The sequence below is a fragment of the Convolutriloba macropyga genome, chromosome 3 (genome assembly GCF_964194025.1).
Source record: "Convolutriloba macropyga chromosome 3, txConMacr16.3, whole genome shotgun sequence".
Taxonomy (NCBI): Eukaryota; Metazoa; Xenacoelomorpha; order Acoela; family Convolutidae; genus Convolutriloba; species Convolutriloba macropyga.
The window spans coordinates 35452133-35470936 of record NC_134470.1 but is presented as its reverse complement, the minus strand read 5'-3'; the positions used below and the strand labels follow the sequence as shown (position 1 = coordinate 35470936).

Sequence of the window (18804 nt, the reverse complement as noted above, 5' to 3'; positions counted from 1 at the left end):
CAGAAGACACTGATAATACAACATTTAACTAAAAATCTTTCCAAATACAATAAAATTTGATCCAAAATCAGCTAATTAAGCAACCAAAAAAAATAACAAAAGTAGATCAAAATTACAGCATAAACACTTAAACTTGCTTCCTATGGTCAATAAAGTTTTCCAACCTTCATTGTATGTAAATGAAAACTAGTATTTCGGTTAAATCAGTTCAAGTTCGCTCGCTGGGCGCAAATTAATTCACTCCTATCTTTTTTCGATCTCACTGAACAATGAATGAACAAAACGACTCTCAATTCCCTATGTGCTTCGACTTTTGTTCAGCAGATTGACCTACATACTTCTTTTCACGTGCGAAATTTGACATCTGCTATAACACATCCCCCAACAAAAAGTCGATTAAAAAGACGGAAGACTCCGGAATCGATTCGAAGTGAAACTAAGTTTATGCAACAGCCTAAAACTAACTAAACCAAAAAACAATTACATAATCATACAATAAACAGATAATTTTATGCCACAGTCTAAAAATAAGTAAATAAAAAACTAATTACATTATCATAGAATAAAACTTGAAACCACAAACGGACGAAACAAAGTAGAAGTGAAAAGCAAAATTGGAGATTGTCTTGAAAACTTTTGACAAACTAAGCTAGAAGGACCATTGTTCATCAAATGACTAATACTGTTACCGCTGGCAACTGTTGGTTGGTTCCAAAAGCTGGTTTCGTACCCCCGATTCGTTTAGTGGAAGATTGATTTTGATTATCGTGAAATTTTAGCAAAACAAAATTTTACCAGAATCTATAATTTAAGTTTTACCTACTACATACTCTTCCAACAAAGGTCGCAACAACTATAAGACTAGTAGTTACATTGGTGTAATAAAACTTGGCTATCGAGTTTCAAACTTGAGTAACCGACAGATGCAAACCGTGTATCGCGTTCCTACTTCAAATTACTGGAAACGGTTTAATGTGGTCGTAGTACTTTTGACTTGAATTTTGATTCCAGTCTTTAAATCCCAAAGAAATGAATTTCGCTGTATACGATCAAAATTAGAGCTTGGGCACGCAATAAAACCAGAGATTTTGACCAAATGGACAGTTTTCAACGTGTTCAAATAGACCGGGTTCACATGGAGTTTTTGTAAATTTTTTATTGATTGCCCAAAACGCCTTGTAATAAAACCACAACGCCAGTAACTATGATCAACTAAAATAGAACAGCTCTCGGGGCTAAACAGTTGAGCCTCGATAAAACAAACAGGTTTTATCGTCGAAAAACCGTAAGAGGATTTATGGTCGAAAAACCGACTTGCTCGTTGGTAATCGTCCTGTAAACTTGAAATCAACTTTGCTTAGCTAAGGTAGGTTGGTAACTTGCTTGAGCAACGTTCTGCAACCACTCAAAGTTTAACTACTTCTTGTAAGCTGTTCTAAGGAACTTAGCTCCCTTTGAAGAAAACTGACTCGAGAAAAAGCGTTTCATTCTCTGTTTTCAACTATTTTGTTTCAGTTCACAGCAACTAATGTCCACTAGCTCCCATTTCACAAATTTAACTTTTGACTTGATCAGAATTTAACCAAATCAAGCTTACCAAAAATAGATTTACTTCATGAAAAGTTTACAGATCACAGGAAGCACAGGTTTATTTATCATACACTTTAGAGGTTAAAAATTTTTTATATCAGTTACACACAAATATTAGCACAGACGGATGAGCTTAAAATTCTACTGATTCAGTGATTGACTAACAAACTGCATGATCGGTCATGATAAGTGACTAATCAACAACTATTATCTTTGAAATAATGTGAAATAAGAACAAACTTAAGAAGTTTTCAACTTAATTCCAGGGATCAATGGCTTGGCTGCGACCTCAACAGATAACGATAGATTTCAACAAAGGGCTACCATTTGGTAGAAAAAAGAACAAAAACGTAAACAAGAAGGAGAAAAGCCGAGAAACATGAAAAAACTAAAGAACCAATTCTAAAATTCTTTTACTATTTCTAAAACTGCAGGGTCTCAGTAATTGTTCTGAACAATACCTAAGAAACGCTTCCAGCTGATAAATTGAGCACCCACACTACACACAAACTGTAAAATCTTGAAAAAAAGTGAAATGTTGATGGAATTTCCGCTAAAATTCTTAAACTAAAAACAACATAAATTGATATCAGTAAGACAGTTCACCAAAAGTTATAAAAATTAACATCAACCAAATACAAAATCCATAAAAAACATTCTAAAACTGGGGAATACAAGAACATAGCTACGGGTTGCATCTAAAAGCCTATTATATGACTGCGATGGTTAAAAATGCTTCCAAACATACAGGTACTTATCAAAAAGATAGAAAAACCCACTTTTATTTTTAAAAAATTAAGAAAAACTGCTTCTAAAAATCGGCGCCTCATCAAAGCATGTTTCTTGCTAAGCGAAAATATTTTCGCAAATACTTTTCTCGCTCCCTAAGAAATGCGGAATAAAAGATTACACAGGCCGCAGATTACCGGAAAAGATGCGAAACAGAATTGCGTGCCGTTCGATACAGATAGAAAGCGAGAGACAGAAAGGAGTTCAAAAAGCTATCGCCGCCACCTAAAAACTTGCAAAATTAATTCAAATGTGATGCATCCTTGAGAAAATTTTTAGCAAACAACAAGTTTCGACGATGGAGAGATTCGCACCCAGGATCTCCCGGATAACAACCACAGATATTAAACACTCAGCGATAACCCACTTTGCTAACTTCAATTCAGATCACGCAAACGCAAGAAATCGAGCGTGAAAAGGTCAGGCAAATATTCGAGATCAAACGGAACAAAAAGAAACAAGAAAAATGGCAGGAAAAGACCTGACCTACGACTCAAACAATTTTAGAATTCGTAGAATTCAAAGAACTCAATAAAACGAAAAACTAGAACTTGAACTAAATAGGAATTGATTCGGAAATGCATTTACAAAAAGCCCGAGTGAAAAAGCATCACGCCGCAGAAAATTTTTTTCACTCCACTTCCTGTTTCGGCTTGACCAAAATCATGGCTTCAATTTGAATTCAAAAATTAAGAAAATGTGCTAACAGCTCTAAAAAAAACATAGCCGGAAGACTCGAAAATCACCTTGATGTAAAACTTGACTCCTCCAAGTAAAAAATTCTACTTTATAAATTGAACCAGCCATTTAATTCTTAAACCATTCAATTTGAAATGAAACAAGGGACAATATTTTAAAGGAAGATCGCGGCAAAATCTTTATCTTGAAACTACTTTACAAGTTTTGATTGATTAATTTCAAAAGATTCAAATAACCAAAAAACGATAGCTAACTCGTCACCAGATCAACAAAACTATCGCAAAATCTAATGAGACCTAAGAAAACTCCCTGCGGACGGTACAAACTTGTCGAAAACAAAAACTGCTAAACACGAGTCTAAGAGGCCAAAATGTCGAAACAACTAAAAATTGCCCGTAAACGTCTAAATTATGCTTATAATGTTCGAAAGTGTTCCCAGACCTACAGCATACTTATTAAATTAAATTTCACGCCTAAAATTTTTCACCTATTTTTTGCGCTTTCTCGAAAACTGGTATGCACAAAAACACAACTCCCTCTCCAATTATTTGAATTGTAAAATCATAGCCAGAACACTCTTGAATAGACTCGAGATAAAACTTAACTTACACCCTAGCCCACTACTAATCTATGAAACTCACTAACCTCTATACCATTGAAATTGAAACGACAAAAGGAGGAAACAAATTAACAGGGAAAAAAACAAATGATGAAAAAAATTGGAAACTTTATTGGAAGGAATTGTAAATAATAGATTGTGAGATATGATCTTATTTGTGTTCAAAAAATGATAGGGAAATATAACCGGTGATCCATCTCGAAAAGGGAGAAAAACGGAGAAAGAAAAAAGGACAAAATCCCCAAAAAAACTTAAATTTTTAAAAAATTCTCTGAAAATTGCGAAGTCTCAAAAACTGTTCTCAACATACTTTGCGAAACAGTTACTACAGACTCATTGAGCCACTACACGCCACCCAAATGCTCCGAAAAACACTTAAAACTTGAGAAGAGGTAGAACCAACAAAAAAAATGCAGAGTTGATCAATTTATTTGAAAATATGTGTTATCGAACCATCAATTGATTTCATTTAGTAACAATAACCTTACAAATGCCCTCTAATTACACAAATGAACATAACAAAAATCTTCTAAAAGGCAGAAAAAAAACAGAAGAATAAGGCAAAAAACATCAAAAACAGAAATTAAGCAAAAAAAATTTCCTTCAACTACAACAATCTACAAAAAATACCATAGTCCCTAAATACTAAAAGAGTACTGAAAAAGGCGAAATCACAAAAAAGCTCAAGATTACATATAAAACTATTAATATTGAGATGGCCAATAAGGCTCTTCAACCTACAGTTACTTGTTAGTACGGTTTAGAAAAGTAACTAACCGAAAAAGTAAAAAAAGTAAAACAACATATCCGGCAGATTGCCGGAATAGCTGCGATAGAATAGACTTGAGTGCCGTATAATAGAGATAGAAACAGATACAGATATAAGTTTAAAAAATTATTTAGCACAGATGAACAAAAAAGCACTATAGAGAAATAGATATCTAGTTCAAACAAAAAACTAGGCCTAGAATGAACTATGAATGGATTGGGAAAACCATTTAGAAAAACATATCCGGCAGATTGCCGAAATAGCTCCGAAACAATAGACTTGCGTGCCGTATAATAGAGATAGAAACAGATACAGGTACAAGTTTAAAAAATTATCGACGCTGCTCAAAAAGCTATGTAAAAAATTCAGCGATAAATTAATAAAGCTGGTTAAAAATCATTGCCAGAAGCCTTTTCATTAGGGACCTTATTACACCTATGAGTTCCTTTGACCTTAAACTAATTCAAAATAAACTTAAATTTTAAAGGCCAAAAGTCATTTTATTGAGTGAGGTAAGTCACATATGATCAAAATCTAATCACGCAGTAAACTTTTCCTAGAGAGAGCGAGAAATGACGTCACGCGCGCAGAAGCCATTAGTGAGAGGGAAAAATCATTCACAAAATTTGACTTGTTCAGCTTTGCTGTGTCAACAGATGTAAAACGAAAAAGAGCGCCAGACGACAAAACAAAAAACCAAAAGCACCGCAATATAGCTCCGCTCAGCTTACAGCTTCGCAGCTATAATAAACTAACTAAAGTCGGAAAAAAATTGCAAAAATTAGTATAATTTTTTTGTTCATGTTTAGAGTACCAAAACATATGGCTCATAAACATATGGCTCATGAACATATGGCTCATAAAAAGTAATTATATCTTGTAAAAATAACTTCTCCCGACTTTGACAATTGTCAATTCAATACTAAACATAAACCGACTACCGTCGGAGAAATTGTGCTCTCGAATGACCGGCGGGGCGTAAATTTCTTTATGGGTGCATAAACATCTAACGAAGGTAGGGTTCGAACCACGACCTCCGGAGTCCGATTCCACCTCGACAAAGGCATTAAGAACTCGGCTATACCGGCCTTGTCGTCTTATCGGTAACAATCGGTTTTGTTTGAACAACAAACTTTATTTCGGAGTTGAGAGCAATTAAAGTCACTCAAAATCAAGAAGTACGTGAAAAAGTCACTTGTGAAGTCGAAGATCATTCTAGAACAAAAGCGCAAAAACGGTCACGCGGAAAATCCTCATTAAAAAAAAACACGTTCATTCGAGAGCAATTAAAAATGCTTGGAAAAAGCCGCACGTGATCAAAAAAATTTTGCTTGCTTAGCGAAAATTTTTTACACATACTTTTCTCGCACTTTAAAAAACGCAACATGAACATTACTCTCTCTTACCTCTGCTCTTCAGTTTGTTTAGCCGTTTGACCTAAACGCTCAGTTTTCACGTGCGGCATTAACTTTTATATCCTGTTTTCAATACACTCAAAATTATCGATAAAACCTAGCTGGAAGAATTCCGGAAAAGAATCAAAGATACCTTCGCCAAACATTCAGCCTGACGAATTTTTAGCTTCTGATCGCAGTGAGCTTCAAAGAAGAGAATACCTATCTTAACCGAAGAAAAAACTAAAAAGTAATTTAAACCAAACAAAAGACAAAAATTCAATTAATTTTTCACTTTGTACAAGTACAAATACAAAGGTAAAACATGATTTCAAGTATTCAAGATAATTTAATTGCTCACACAAAATCGGACAAGCAGAAAAAAGCACAAGAATATCTCGGATTTTGAAAAAAAGCGAAAAATTGGAAACTTGGAAAAATTTATTGCAATTTTTCACATTTTTTGGTCAAAATTCAAAGAAATAAAGTGCTTGGTACCAAAGAACCTCTATTTAATTTGTAATAGAAACTGCCCACGAGTATTAAACATACAATTATTGACAATTAAAGCAATACAATACAATAAGCCAGAAATAGCTAAAATAGCCTTACAACCGGAGAATTAGTTGAAAAACCTCCAAATTAGCGTAAAACTACCTTAAATCACAAAAAACCTCACAACGCTATCAGAATAACCTTAAAACAATAACTTTGGTCTGAAATAACCTAATAACATAAAACTGAAAGAGGTTCCAAATAACCTAATAACATAAAACTGAGGTTCCAAAAACTGAAAAAAAAACGCTTCGAAAAACCGAACATGAACAAAAAATTTGCTCACTTAGCAAAAATTTGCTCGCTTAGCGAAAAGGAATCAAAATCCGTTCAGTTGAAACACTGATTGAAGTAAGTCACGAGTTAAACGTGAAAATCGTGATTTATGTAAAACGAAAAAAAAACGATCAAAAGGTATAGCGAAAAAAACAGCAGGAAAAGTACTGACGTAATTCAAAAACTTTTATTGACAAAACAAAATACTGGCCCTAAAACGGACTATGAGTGAATTAGGAGAACTATTTCCAAAAAAAGTTAGATCGAAAAAAAACAGAAAAACAAAGTTAAAATGCTGCATGTGAACAAAAACCACTAGCGAGAACGGGAAAATTGATTCAAATTGAAAAAAACTAGAACCAAAAAAACTATGAATGGATTGGGAAAACCATTAAAAATCCGATCGATTTTGAATTGCTTTGCTGAGCAACTGATGTTCAAAATCACTTTTAGCAGAATGAGAGAAGAGAGAAACTAGTCTAGAGAAGTCAAAAAGATTTCACGCAAAATATCGAAAAAGCGGCAAAATTGTAAAGCGAAAAAAAGTTTGACGAAGTAAAAAAACATAGCAGGACAAGTCCTGACGTACAATTCAAAGAATTTTCATTGACTAAACAATAAACGACTTATACCGGACTATGAGTGAATTGGGAAAACCATTTCTAAAATAGATAAATTAAAAAAAAACAAAAAATCGGTGTCAAAATGCCGCATGTGAACAGAACAGCACTAGCAAGAAATGAAAATTTGGTTCACACAAAAAACTAGGCCTAGAATGAGCTATTAATGGATTGGGAAAACCATTTAGAAAAAACCCGATCCAAAAAAATCGAAAAAACAGTAAAAATGAAAGTGAAATTGCCGCATGTGAACAAATAATCACTAGCGAGAAAACTAGTCTTTGTTCAAACAACGTTTTCTCACTCTACTTTGAAAGTAGAGTGAAAAAATTTCACACCGCAAAACCACTCGCCTTTTCTCTCCATTTCCTGTCTCGGCGTGACCAAAATCACTACTCCAATTTGACTTCAAAAATCATGAAAATGTGTTAACAGATCTTTAAAAAACACAGCAGAACAAGTCCTGAAGAACAATTCTAAGAATTGTATTATTTTATGACCTGACAATCATTTGGTTCAATTTAAAAGACAAATGAGAGCTGTTAGTAATGAGACTAAGCAAAAAATTTCAACTTTCAACATCAAAAAACAACTGCTATGAACCCAAACTGCCCACTAAATTCCTCTATTTCTCATTAACCTGTCATTAAATGTCGACGAGTCCTCTCACTAATATTATCAAATATTAAGACAAAAACAACCAAAAAACGCAAAACCCGCTGAAACGCTAAATGAAAAAGCCACAGAACGCAACAGCTAATGAAGGATACAATTACATCAATTAATTGAGTCGTCAGTGACCACCATTGAGAACGGTCATCAAGGAGATTAAATGACAAGACATCAATAAGTACAACAAACAATAGCAAAACTAAAATCACTAAATTTTTTAAGAAAACAAGCCAGCTCTAAGTCACAAAAAGCGATAGCTATGAACTGAGAAATTTTGATTTAAATGAAGCCTTTTTTAGCAAACATTTGGACCTGTCAAAAATGAGCCTAAGAGTTAAGACAAAGTTGGAAAGAAAATCTCGCAAAATTCGACAATTATCATTAAAAACAATTAGTGTCGAAGTCATAGAAAGCACAAGCTTTGAACAAAAACGTTTAAATCGATAAAACTAAACCCTTTAAACTGCATCAGAGACCTTTTCACCATAGAGATTAAATGATAAGACATCGAAAAGAACAAGAATTACTTACAGAACTCAAAAATTCATTCAAAATTTTTGAGAAAAAGTAGTGTCAAGTCATGAAAAACCACTAGCTATTAAATTGAAGCAATGATTAGGTTCTTTTATGCCTCTTTAGCAACCAATCAGACCTGTCATTGATGATACCAAGTGATAAGACAACAGATGATTTTAAATTATAAAATTCACTAATAATTTATGACAACAAATAGTGGTAAAGTTATAAACATTACCGACTAACGCCGGGCAAATTGCTCTCAAACGACCGGCTGTTTTCGTCAGTATCTACCCACGGTTTATTGGGGCTAGCTTTAGCTTGATTCGACTCTGCAACATTTAGTTTTCTAGCCTCGTTAGTAAATATACAAAAAAACTGATAATTCAAAAATTTGGAAAATATTGCAAAATCTACAAGAAAAGCTTCCAGATTTCGCAGTGAAAATGTTCAAAACTATTTTTTGTCAAAGCCGGAGTCATTAAAATATTGATAACCACTCTATTAACTATAGAAACTATGGAACAGCTTATCATCAAACCTTGAAGGAGGTCTTTAGGACCCTGGTGCCGGAAAAAATTATAAAAAATTCAAAAAGTTCAACAACTTAAAAAATTTACAAATAATTTAAAAAACTGCTCATATTAAAAACTTGAAAAAGATTTCATTACATTTCGAAGCTATGCAGTAACCTGTAATCAGACCCTACAGGAGTTTATGTGGCTCTTGAGGCTGGAGAAACGTAAAAACCGTCAAAAAGTACACTAATTACTTACAGAACTCAAAAATTCACTCAATGTTTTGGAGAAAAAGTAGTGTCAAGTCATGAAAACTACTAGCTAATAACTTGAACCAATGATTAGGTTCTTTTATGCCTCATTAGCAAACAATCAGACTTGTCATTGATGAACATACCCGGCAGATTGCCGGAAAATAGCCGCCGTTGATTCCAATAAGCATGATTGGGATTGAAAGAATAGAAGATATTGAAAAAAGATTTTTGTGCAAAAACATTTTTTAAGTCCGATTTATTTTGATGGCATTTCTTAGTTGAACATAACGTACTTCTGTTTCTTAGAGAGAGGCTACAGGGGCTACTAAGACTTAAATAACCAAGACTTAAATAGCGACGTTCAAATAGCGGGCATCTAAAATTGGGCTTTATGGGTTTATCCCGTTTCTATTTCTGACTTCAATTTTTTTTTATTCTGACTCTGTTTATTTTGAATTGCTTTGCTGAGCAACTGATGTTCAAATTCACTTTTAGCAGAAGGAGAGAAGAGAGAAACTAGCCTAGAGAAGTCAAAAAGATTTCACGCAAAATGCTGAAGAAGCGGCAAAATGGTAAAGCGAAAAAAAGTTCGACGAAGTAAAAAAAATTAGGAGCACTATAATAGCCGGTTGAGAAGATGAGGGCGGCTATTAATAATAAGTGATAAGACAACAGATAATTTTAAAATCTAAAATTCACTAATATTTTATGACGACAAATAGTGGCAACGTCATAAAGTTTTAGCTGCCCTTTAATGAATTCAAGCAAAGGTAAATAGGCACAATTAGAACACAAATGTACCTTCTTAAAAGCACCGAAGGAGAGGAAACTCTGAAGACGGAAGTCAAATTGACCCAGCTGAAAAAAAAATCCATCACAAAAACCGCCAAATCGTTCAAACACCAACTTCTCACTCCACTTTAAAGATATTTTGAAAAAATTCACGCCTCAAACCTACTCGATTTTTCAATATGATTTTTCAGCTCCCTTTACTATTTCAGTGTGACCAAAATCACCACTCTAATTTGACTTCTCACTGACGTGAAAAAGCCGAAAAAAGCGTGAACAGATCTTCAAAAAAAGACAGCGCGCCAATACAATTCAAATTCTTTGAATTGTAATAAAAAAAGACAGCGCCCCAATACAATTCAAATTCTTTAAATTGTAAAAAAAGAAAAGCGCCTAAATAATAGCAGTTTGAGAGGCTGACGGCGGCTATTAACAAACCAACATATCCGCTTCAAAATCGCCAACACAAATCCGATTCAAATCGTCAGCTTCAAATTCAGTGATATGACGATGCTAATGGTCCTGTTCCTTCAACTCACAAACATGCGCTTAATGTAGAAAATCATCACATTTGGGAAAATTTAGGATTACGTCACAGACGATTGCATTTTCAGTCCCTAGCAGTTACATTAACGAACAAGCTTACCAAAGTTGTCCATGTATGGCCGCTTTCCTGTCGTATCCTGGCATCGTTCCTCTGCTTTTCCTCCAACTTTTTCTTCTCATTAGTGGCAGCATCTAAGTCCTTCGCCCTGAGACCACTGATCACGTGACGCCACAGCTTCCTGGACTCGTTTTCCGATTGTTCGCTCAGAGGCTTCACTTGCTTTTTGTTCACTTTCATGGCGGCTGTGTCGAGGAAAACATCTGAACTTGTCTTCTGAAATGGTAATATAGTTCAACCGTGGATCCTTTTTGAGCATAGTTTTTACTAATTAGGTCAAACAACCGTTGAACCTACTGCATATACGTCTACCAATTTGATTACAACTTCTTAGATTTTTACATTACCTTTTACAATCCATTGCGAACTCAATTCGCTAACGATTTTAAAGCTCTACCGGTACAAATTTTAAAGTTCTTACTATAAACCTGAGTCTTTCCCATTAAACCCCCCTTCTGAGTCAGGCTCTGCCCATTATACCCCGTTCTGAGTACAACTGAGTCCTTCCCAATATAGGGTGCAAGTCATAAACGAACACCCTCCATCAATTACGTGTGGTGGGGTCGGGGCCTTTTAAAGCATCAGCCATCAACAACAACATCGATGATTCGACGACGCACACTAATTACGCCGCAAACAATTTTAAAGATTACAGAGAAGCGCAGAAGAAAGGAGATCCCCATACAAGTTAAGCATTTAACAAACAGAAAACATCGGAAGATGACAATTGGAAGACACTATAAATTTGCAAAAAGTAGAATAAGAACTTCCTCTTGCAAAAAAAGAGATCCTGGGGATTTTTAGAATCCTCTCATCGAGCATCAGAATGTAGATAAAGCATGAAGATAAAGTAACTTCCTTTGAGAGCAATTAAAAAATCTTGAGAGCAATTGAGTTATTTTCAACAATTGCTCTTCAATTAAAGCTGTCAGGCAACCATTTCAGCCGTACTCTTTGACGTAGATATTCCTTTATTAACTTTGAAATTGGGTGAATTATCATAAAAAAGTCCTTCAAATTGCTTGACAAATTGCTCTCAAACGCAATTTGCCGCGAATTGCTCTCAAACGACCGGTGGGCTTCGTCAGTAGCTAGCTACGGTTTAGTTAGTCAAGCTTTAGCTGAATTGAAAGGGTGTGAGGTGAGCGCAGCGGGGGGGGGGGCTGATGGTGACAACAGCGGCGAGGGGGGGGGGCGCTGTTTATCACTTTTCGTTTGAGAGCAAATAAACAATTGAATATGAAAAAATAATCTGAAAGGCAGAAGAACAGTAATTAGCCATAAAAAACTATAACAGAAAAATTAAGCAAAACAATTGTCAATATTTAGACTGCTTTCTGCCATTAGAACAAACTTTAAGTGCTAAAAATACCCGGGAGATTGCCGGAAAGTAGCCGCCATTGATTCCCATAGACTCAATTGGGATTGAAAGAACAGAAAATGGAAAAACTGATTGATGTAAGAAAAACTGATTGATGTAAGTGGGAACTATGTCGATTTCATTCTGAGAACAAACCTTAAGTAGCGTGCTTTATGGGTTTATCCCGTTTCTAATTAAGTTTTGTGATACTGATCCAATTCAATTGAGATTGCTTTGCTGAGCAACTGTTGGTAAAAGCACTTTGAGCAGAATGAGCGAACAATGAAACTATCCAAGAGAAGTCAAAAAAGATAAAGCGAAACAAATTTTTATTCGACGAGTAAAAAAACAGGAACGCAATAATACCCAGCTGAGAAGATGAGCGCGACTATTAATAACAAAATTAAAAAGGCATGAAAACCCCCATAAGAATAGCTTCGCAAAATTACCCCCGGACACTAAGAACTTGTAAATATTTACAAAAACTGTTAAAAAAGCGTCCAAATCACAAAAATAGCTCAATTGCATATTAACTTCTAATATATGATTGAGATGGTCAAAAATGCTCCCAAACAAACAACTACTTGTTAATATACTTTGTTTGAGAGCAAATAAAAATGTCTGCAGGCAAACGGCAGGAGTTCGATTTATGCAAGCTCCATCTTTACCTCCTATAAGGGTCTTCAAAAGATAATATAAATACCACTATAAAGTTTCAATCGAACAACAAAACCAACTGCAATGTAAACCGACATTAATGTCACCTTCAAACTAATCCCAATTGAGCTCAGCAGACTAAAAAAGCTTAATGAGAGGGGGCTTGACCAGAGTGATGTGTGTGTGTGTGTGTGTGTGTGTGGGGGGGGGGGTGGTAGCGTTGGGAGGGCTGGACGAGAAGGGTTCAAATCGTCAAGTGGAAGGGGGTGAGTGAGGTGGTGGTTGTGCGTGTGAGGTGGGAGTGTGGCGGGGGGCTGACTTTAAAGAGTAGGAACCGCCCTTCGCACCATGAAATTGTCTCCTCAAAACAATTTCGGTGAATCGCGTACTTAAACACTAATAAGGCTCTTTATCTGTTAATCCCCCTTTTGAGGACGAAAAATCGGTCAAGCGAAAAATAGCAAAAAAAGACCACAGGACTAATGTAATTGCTACAAACATTGTTCGGGAGCAATTAATAATAGCCGTTGAGGCCGATATGGGCTTTTTGCTACCCTTTGCGATGTTATGTTTTACCCATTAATCAGCTATAAACACTTTCAGGCAATAAAGGCAAAATCAAAACGAATCAGAAACAAGGAGCTAGTTCCATCACCCTACAAAGAGTCAACAAAGATTATGCAGCTAGAGACCTTGTCTAAAAAATATCCAAAAGCCCGAAAAATTAAAAGATATAAATGTTTAAAAAATCATGCTAGTGAAAACCATTAATACCAAGAAATTCTGTTGAAAACTGGGAACCAACTAAAACTACGTATTAGATGAAAAAAATCAACATTTAATTAATGCACGAAAGGACTTCGGTCGATCATCCAGATATCATTAATTTTTCTGAAAACCAGCGTGGTCAGAGGTTAAATGAAAAACCATCATTAGCTATTGCATGATAATTTCATTATTATTATCATTGGTTTAACCACCATTTAAAATCTCAACATTGCAGGAAAACTAAAACGGATAAGTTTTCAGTTTTCACCTGAATAAAATTGCTGATGGTATAAGTTTTAACTCAAAATAGTTTATTCCACTCAACGGCCACGGCATGCGCGAACGAACGTCTTCCAAAATTAGAGCGAAATTTGGGAACGCGTAAATTGTAAACATTGAGAACTTTTAACAATCGTGTTTCGTTTCATTAGTTCCGGTAAATACAGTGGGAGTTTGCCAGGCTGGTGCACAAAAGGATGCGTATACAATAAGATTTTGAACATAATGCGTTGCCTAATTGGCAACCAGTCAAGCTGCTTCAGGAACGACGAGGTTGTTGTGGAAGGTGACAATCGAAAAATCAAACGCGCGGCAGAGTTCATTATTCGCTGAAGTTTTACTATAAAAAAGTTTGGCAGACCATAATAAAGCGAAATACATTAGTCAACACGTGATAACACGTCAACTTTAATTAACTCAATTAGGACTGATGTTTTAACTTGATCTCGAAATGATCACACTTTACGGAGATAATAAAATGAATTCGAACGAACAAAGTTGACCTGTCGTTGCACAGTAAGTTGACAATTATCATAACAATCTAGAACTTTTACCTGTTCAGTGTAGTCACCATCTTCTGGAAGACGTAAAAGACCATGTTTAACAATTTTATATTTCCGAATAATCATATACTCACTCTTATCCGCACTCAATTTCAATTTCGCATTGCTGAACCAACGTGGAATCGAGGTCAAAATATCATCAAACATGCATTGACTAAGGGTCGAACCGAATACAAAATAGAGAACAGTATCATCTGCGTAGAATCTTCTAAAGGCAGCATGTAACAGGAAAAAGGTAACGGATCAAGATCAGACCTTTGTGGCACACCCGCCTCAATTTTAACATTACCAGAGGGACATCCATTCACGATAACTTGTTGCGAACGACTCGAAACAAATTTTAATAAACAGTACCACCACAGATTGCAAACCAATAATTTTAGCAAATAACTCAAATAAAAACTGATGATCAATATTACCAAAAGCTCCGGACAAGTCTCACCCAATGTACATCAAGAAGCGCGACTCGTCCAGATAACAAAGATCATTAAAGACCTTCAGCAAAGCCGTTTCCATTGAATGCGAGCAACGAAAAGAACTCTGCTACTTGCTCGTGAGATTAATAGATTCCAGATACAAATACATTTGCTCAAAAACAACTCTCTCAACAATATTTGACAGGAATCTTAGATTTGTCACAGGGCGATAACTCGACGACGATTCACGAACAAGGTTAGATTTCTTTATGAGCGGCCTCACGACGCCTTGTTTGAACTGACTTGCGAAGTAACCTGTCTGGAGAGTTAAATTAATAAACGCAATGAAGTAGTCCGGAGAATTTGTCAGAATAAATTTACATGACCTCGTTGGTATCGGTACCGTACTGTTCGAAACTTTTGGTAGAAGTAACTGCAAATCACTCAGTGTAAAAACCTGAAAAGTGTCCAGGGTAGTTGTATGTCAATCATTCAATTTTAGACCATTCGTTAGAAGTAGTGAAAATAATACGGTTTCTATTTTCTTAACAAAGAAAGCATTAAACTTCTTTCCTAGACATTCAGGCTCCCCTAGTGACTGCGGCAGGAGATTATTTTTCCCTAATAGCTGCTGCAGCATTAAATACCTAAAACGCTTATTTTCATTTTTCGAGGTATTCACTTTTCTTTTTGGTAAACAGCTCAAAATACTCCCAAAACTGAATGAAGAAACCGGCTTTTGACTTGGGAATTTCCATTCTTTTGTTAAGTTTTCTCGAAATTTCTTCCCGATCTTTCCATCGTTCTTAGCTCGTGGTCAAAGAAAGTGCACGTATGACTTGGCACATATTTAGTTTTCAGGATGGTTCTTATCGACATAACTGACTTCGTTCATGAAAACACTGTTCCAAACATTTTCAGGACTATCTCTGTCGATCGAAGCATCAAAAAGTTATGCAAACGCTACCACGTCAAAATTTAGCCATTTTCAGCATCATTTGATAGCAGCATAGAAATATTGATATTACCTACACTAAGTAATTTTTTGAACAAAAGAGCTTTCTCCTCTGAAAATGATGTTAACTCACTTATAAAGACCCGAACATTGCTATTTGGTCATCGGTATATATATATACACCACAAGTAACACCGACATTCCCAGCGTAAATTCAAGAAAAGCCACCTCAGCGTTTGTGAAGGCCGAGCATTAATAATTTCCTCAAAACATTCATTTCATTAAAACAATTCTTATGTCGACATATTTTGTTTCTAAATTTCATACATTTGTAAACGTGCAAACAGGTTGACCGGCTAAAGTCTTAACAAAACGAGGTCACTAAAACTGCTGTATACCAAAATTGCGTTTTACACCTGGTAACAACGAAGTGTTAATTTGACATTCCTAAAAAAATCACAGCTGCTGCCACTTATACAAAGGTGAAGCGAAAGAACTAAGACTCGTGAAATTCCGCATAGATCTGATTCCACTCACTTCAAAGCTTAATAAAGTAAGTGTGTATGTGTTGCAGATTGTTGTGAACAATCAGAAAATTAAGCCTGAGCTTTGTTGTGATCATAAAAACCGGGTTCCGTTTTATGGGAAAAACGGGAGCTCTAGCTTCAGAAGAGAACCCAGAGATTTTAGTTGAAGTCAGGTTGGCTTTGAAAGAACTAGGAAAACTATTTTCACAAGAAAATCCAGTCTGCCTAAACGTTCAATCTTACTTGAGCAGTAAAATACTGTCTTGTTAACGTGAAACTTGTCATTTATCTCATCATCGATTTGGTCTTGAAAGTTTGAGTAACTTGAGAGAAAGGAAATAAAAGAACCATTGTTAGCTGAACAAAAGGGTGACATAAATTCTCTTCTTTGACCAGACGAACTACTTGTAATCAGTTCGTTGAAAGTAGTAGGCGGTGAAAGATAGATTTTCAGTTCACAGACCTGAGTTTTCCAAACCCAAAACCTAGATGCTACGTCGTCTCTATGGCTTCGGCCCCAGTGACTAACGAAGGGCCTCTGTTTTGACCAACAATTCAAGTCCGCTTACGGCAAAAGACGGGTTCTCCTCTGTGAATTGTGTTCTATTCTGAAACCGAATGTACCCCCTTAGATTCGTTTATAAACATAAACAGTGAGCAAACTATAGGGATACAAATTTTGGTTTTGAATAGCCCCAAACTGAATTATTGAGTTATTAAACAAAACTCAAAAAAATTATTTGATTATTTAATTGGAACTTACTGAGAAATTCCAGCAATTGCGTTGATTATTCAGCAAAGCTGAACGATTAGTTATTTTGACTAATAAAACAACGTTTAAAGCAACGGTGATTTACAGAATAACGGATATAAAGTTACAAAAGCGAACTGCACAACTTAGTATCCCGACAGCTTGTAAACCGCTAATAACGAACTGTGCGGTATAAAACTTTCCTTGTCATTGATAGGAAAGCAGCCGTTACAGCGTTTGTTAAACACTTGTTTGAAAAAAATATAAACACTTGTTTGCAAAAATATTGACATAGAAGTTCCATCATAGAACATCGCTAATCCTCCGCCACTTTTTCCTGTTTGCACTGAAGTAATAATAACCATTTGAGCAACACTGCTGGAAAAAACTTAACAATTGAGTCATATTTGATCCAATTTTCTGTTAAAACTATTAGGTTAAAATCATTAGCTTCGATGAAATTTATTTGCGAGGTCTTGTTGTGGACCAATCTTGCAATATGAAAACAAACTTCTACACAGTCACTGCCAGATCTGAATTTAGATGGTCATGTGTCAAAGGAGGCCATCCACTTTTTCGCTTTCTGAATTAAATAAAATTGTGAAAATGAAATGTTTTCAGGCCGGAAATCGTGAGATTCAACTTGATCATTATCGAATTTGAAATCAGTGGAAAGATTTCAGACTAAATTCTTCTCTAGATATTTCACGGATACACAGAGTTGACAGATACACAGAGTTCTTCTATCATCCGTTGACAGAGTTGCTTGAACAACCAATGTCGAGATGCCGTCTTTTCGGTGGCCTTTATAAGCACTGACTGCCGTCTGATGATTAATATTTGTGCCCGTCTTAAAAACTCTTGAGACTCTGTCAGCAAACATGTTTTCATTGCCTTCAGCTTTCCATTTCTTTGAATTACTTAGATCGCTAGCAGTGCTGTCAGTTTGATTTCTGAAAGCAGCTCTAAGATACCGTCAATCCGGTTTGGTTCATTCCCAGCTTTAGTGGCTGAATTTCAGAAATCAGCGAGTCTAGTTTTTTCTCAAATTCAACTTCAAGAGCAGATATTTGATCAAGGGCTGATAACACTGTTGTAAGAGTTGGCAAACAACTCGTTCAAGATCAAAACAACATGCCAATGCAATTTGTTGCCCGAGCAATTCTAAGGCAAGATCCATGAACACATTTAGATTTACATCGAAGACAGATAACGCGTTCTTTTTCTGTACATAAACGCATTCACAAACTGCATGGCTGATCGGATGGGTGAGGCGGCGGGGATAAAGCCGTCATTGTCTGGGACATATAAATACAGTCTGAAGACTGCAGTAAGCTCTGAAAGAGTCCTAATTAAACGAATATTCCAAATCCTATTACATAAATAACTATTTAAAAAAATTTAAAAAAATCAGTCGAACAAATGCGGAGAATTTTCGCCCCGAACGTTGACCTAGAAAAAAAACGAGTGTAACAAAGCTCAAACAATTGCGAAAGCTCAAAGCGAAGAACTCTTGCGCCAAAAGTTGTATCTCGCAACTCTGGAATTCAGTGTTAGTTAAAATACTACACGGTTTGCAATATTCGAATATAAAGCATACAGGTTTCTTCCGCCGAAATCTGAAATCCCCGGTAACTGTGGCTACCCAAACACAGTCCGGCCTCTGATACACTAAAAAACGATTACAATCAGGAGTCGAAACAGAATTAAATAGCGTTCCGGATGCACTTGGCGATTATTTAAGTTTAATACAATTAGGCTAATTTCTTTTTTTCAGGGCTAAAACTCTAAAACGATTCAATAA

General features: G+C 35.6%; 1 protein-coding gene across 2 annotated transcripts in view; it reads right to left on the bottom strand.

The window, feature by feature from the left end:
* Positions 1 to 18804, bottom strand: part of LOC142336166 (oxysterol-binding protein-related protein 9-like) — a 61819-nt gene that overhangs the window by 6967 nt on the left and 36048 nt on the right. For both annotated transcript variants that reach the window (XM_075384778.1, XM_075384779.1), the window contains one exon: positions 10707 to 10940. In XM_075384778.1, the coding sequence (XP_075240893.1) occupies positions 10707 to 10940 (234 nt within the window). The remainder of the gene's footprint in view (positions 1 to 10706; positions 10941 to 18804) is intronic.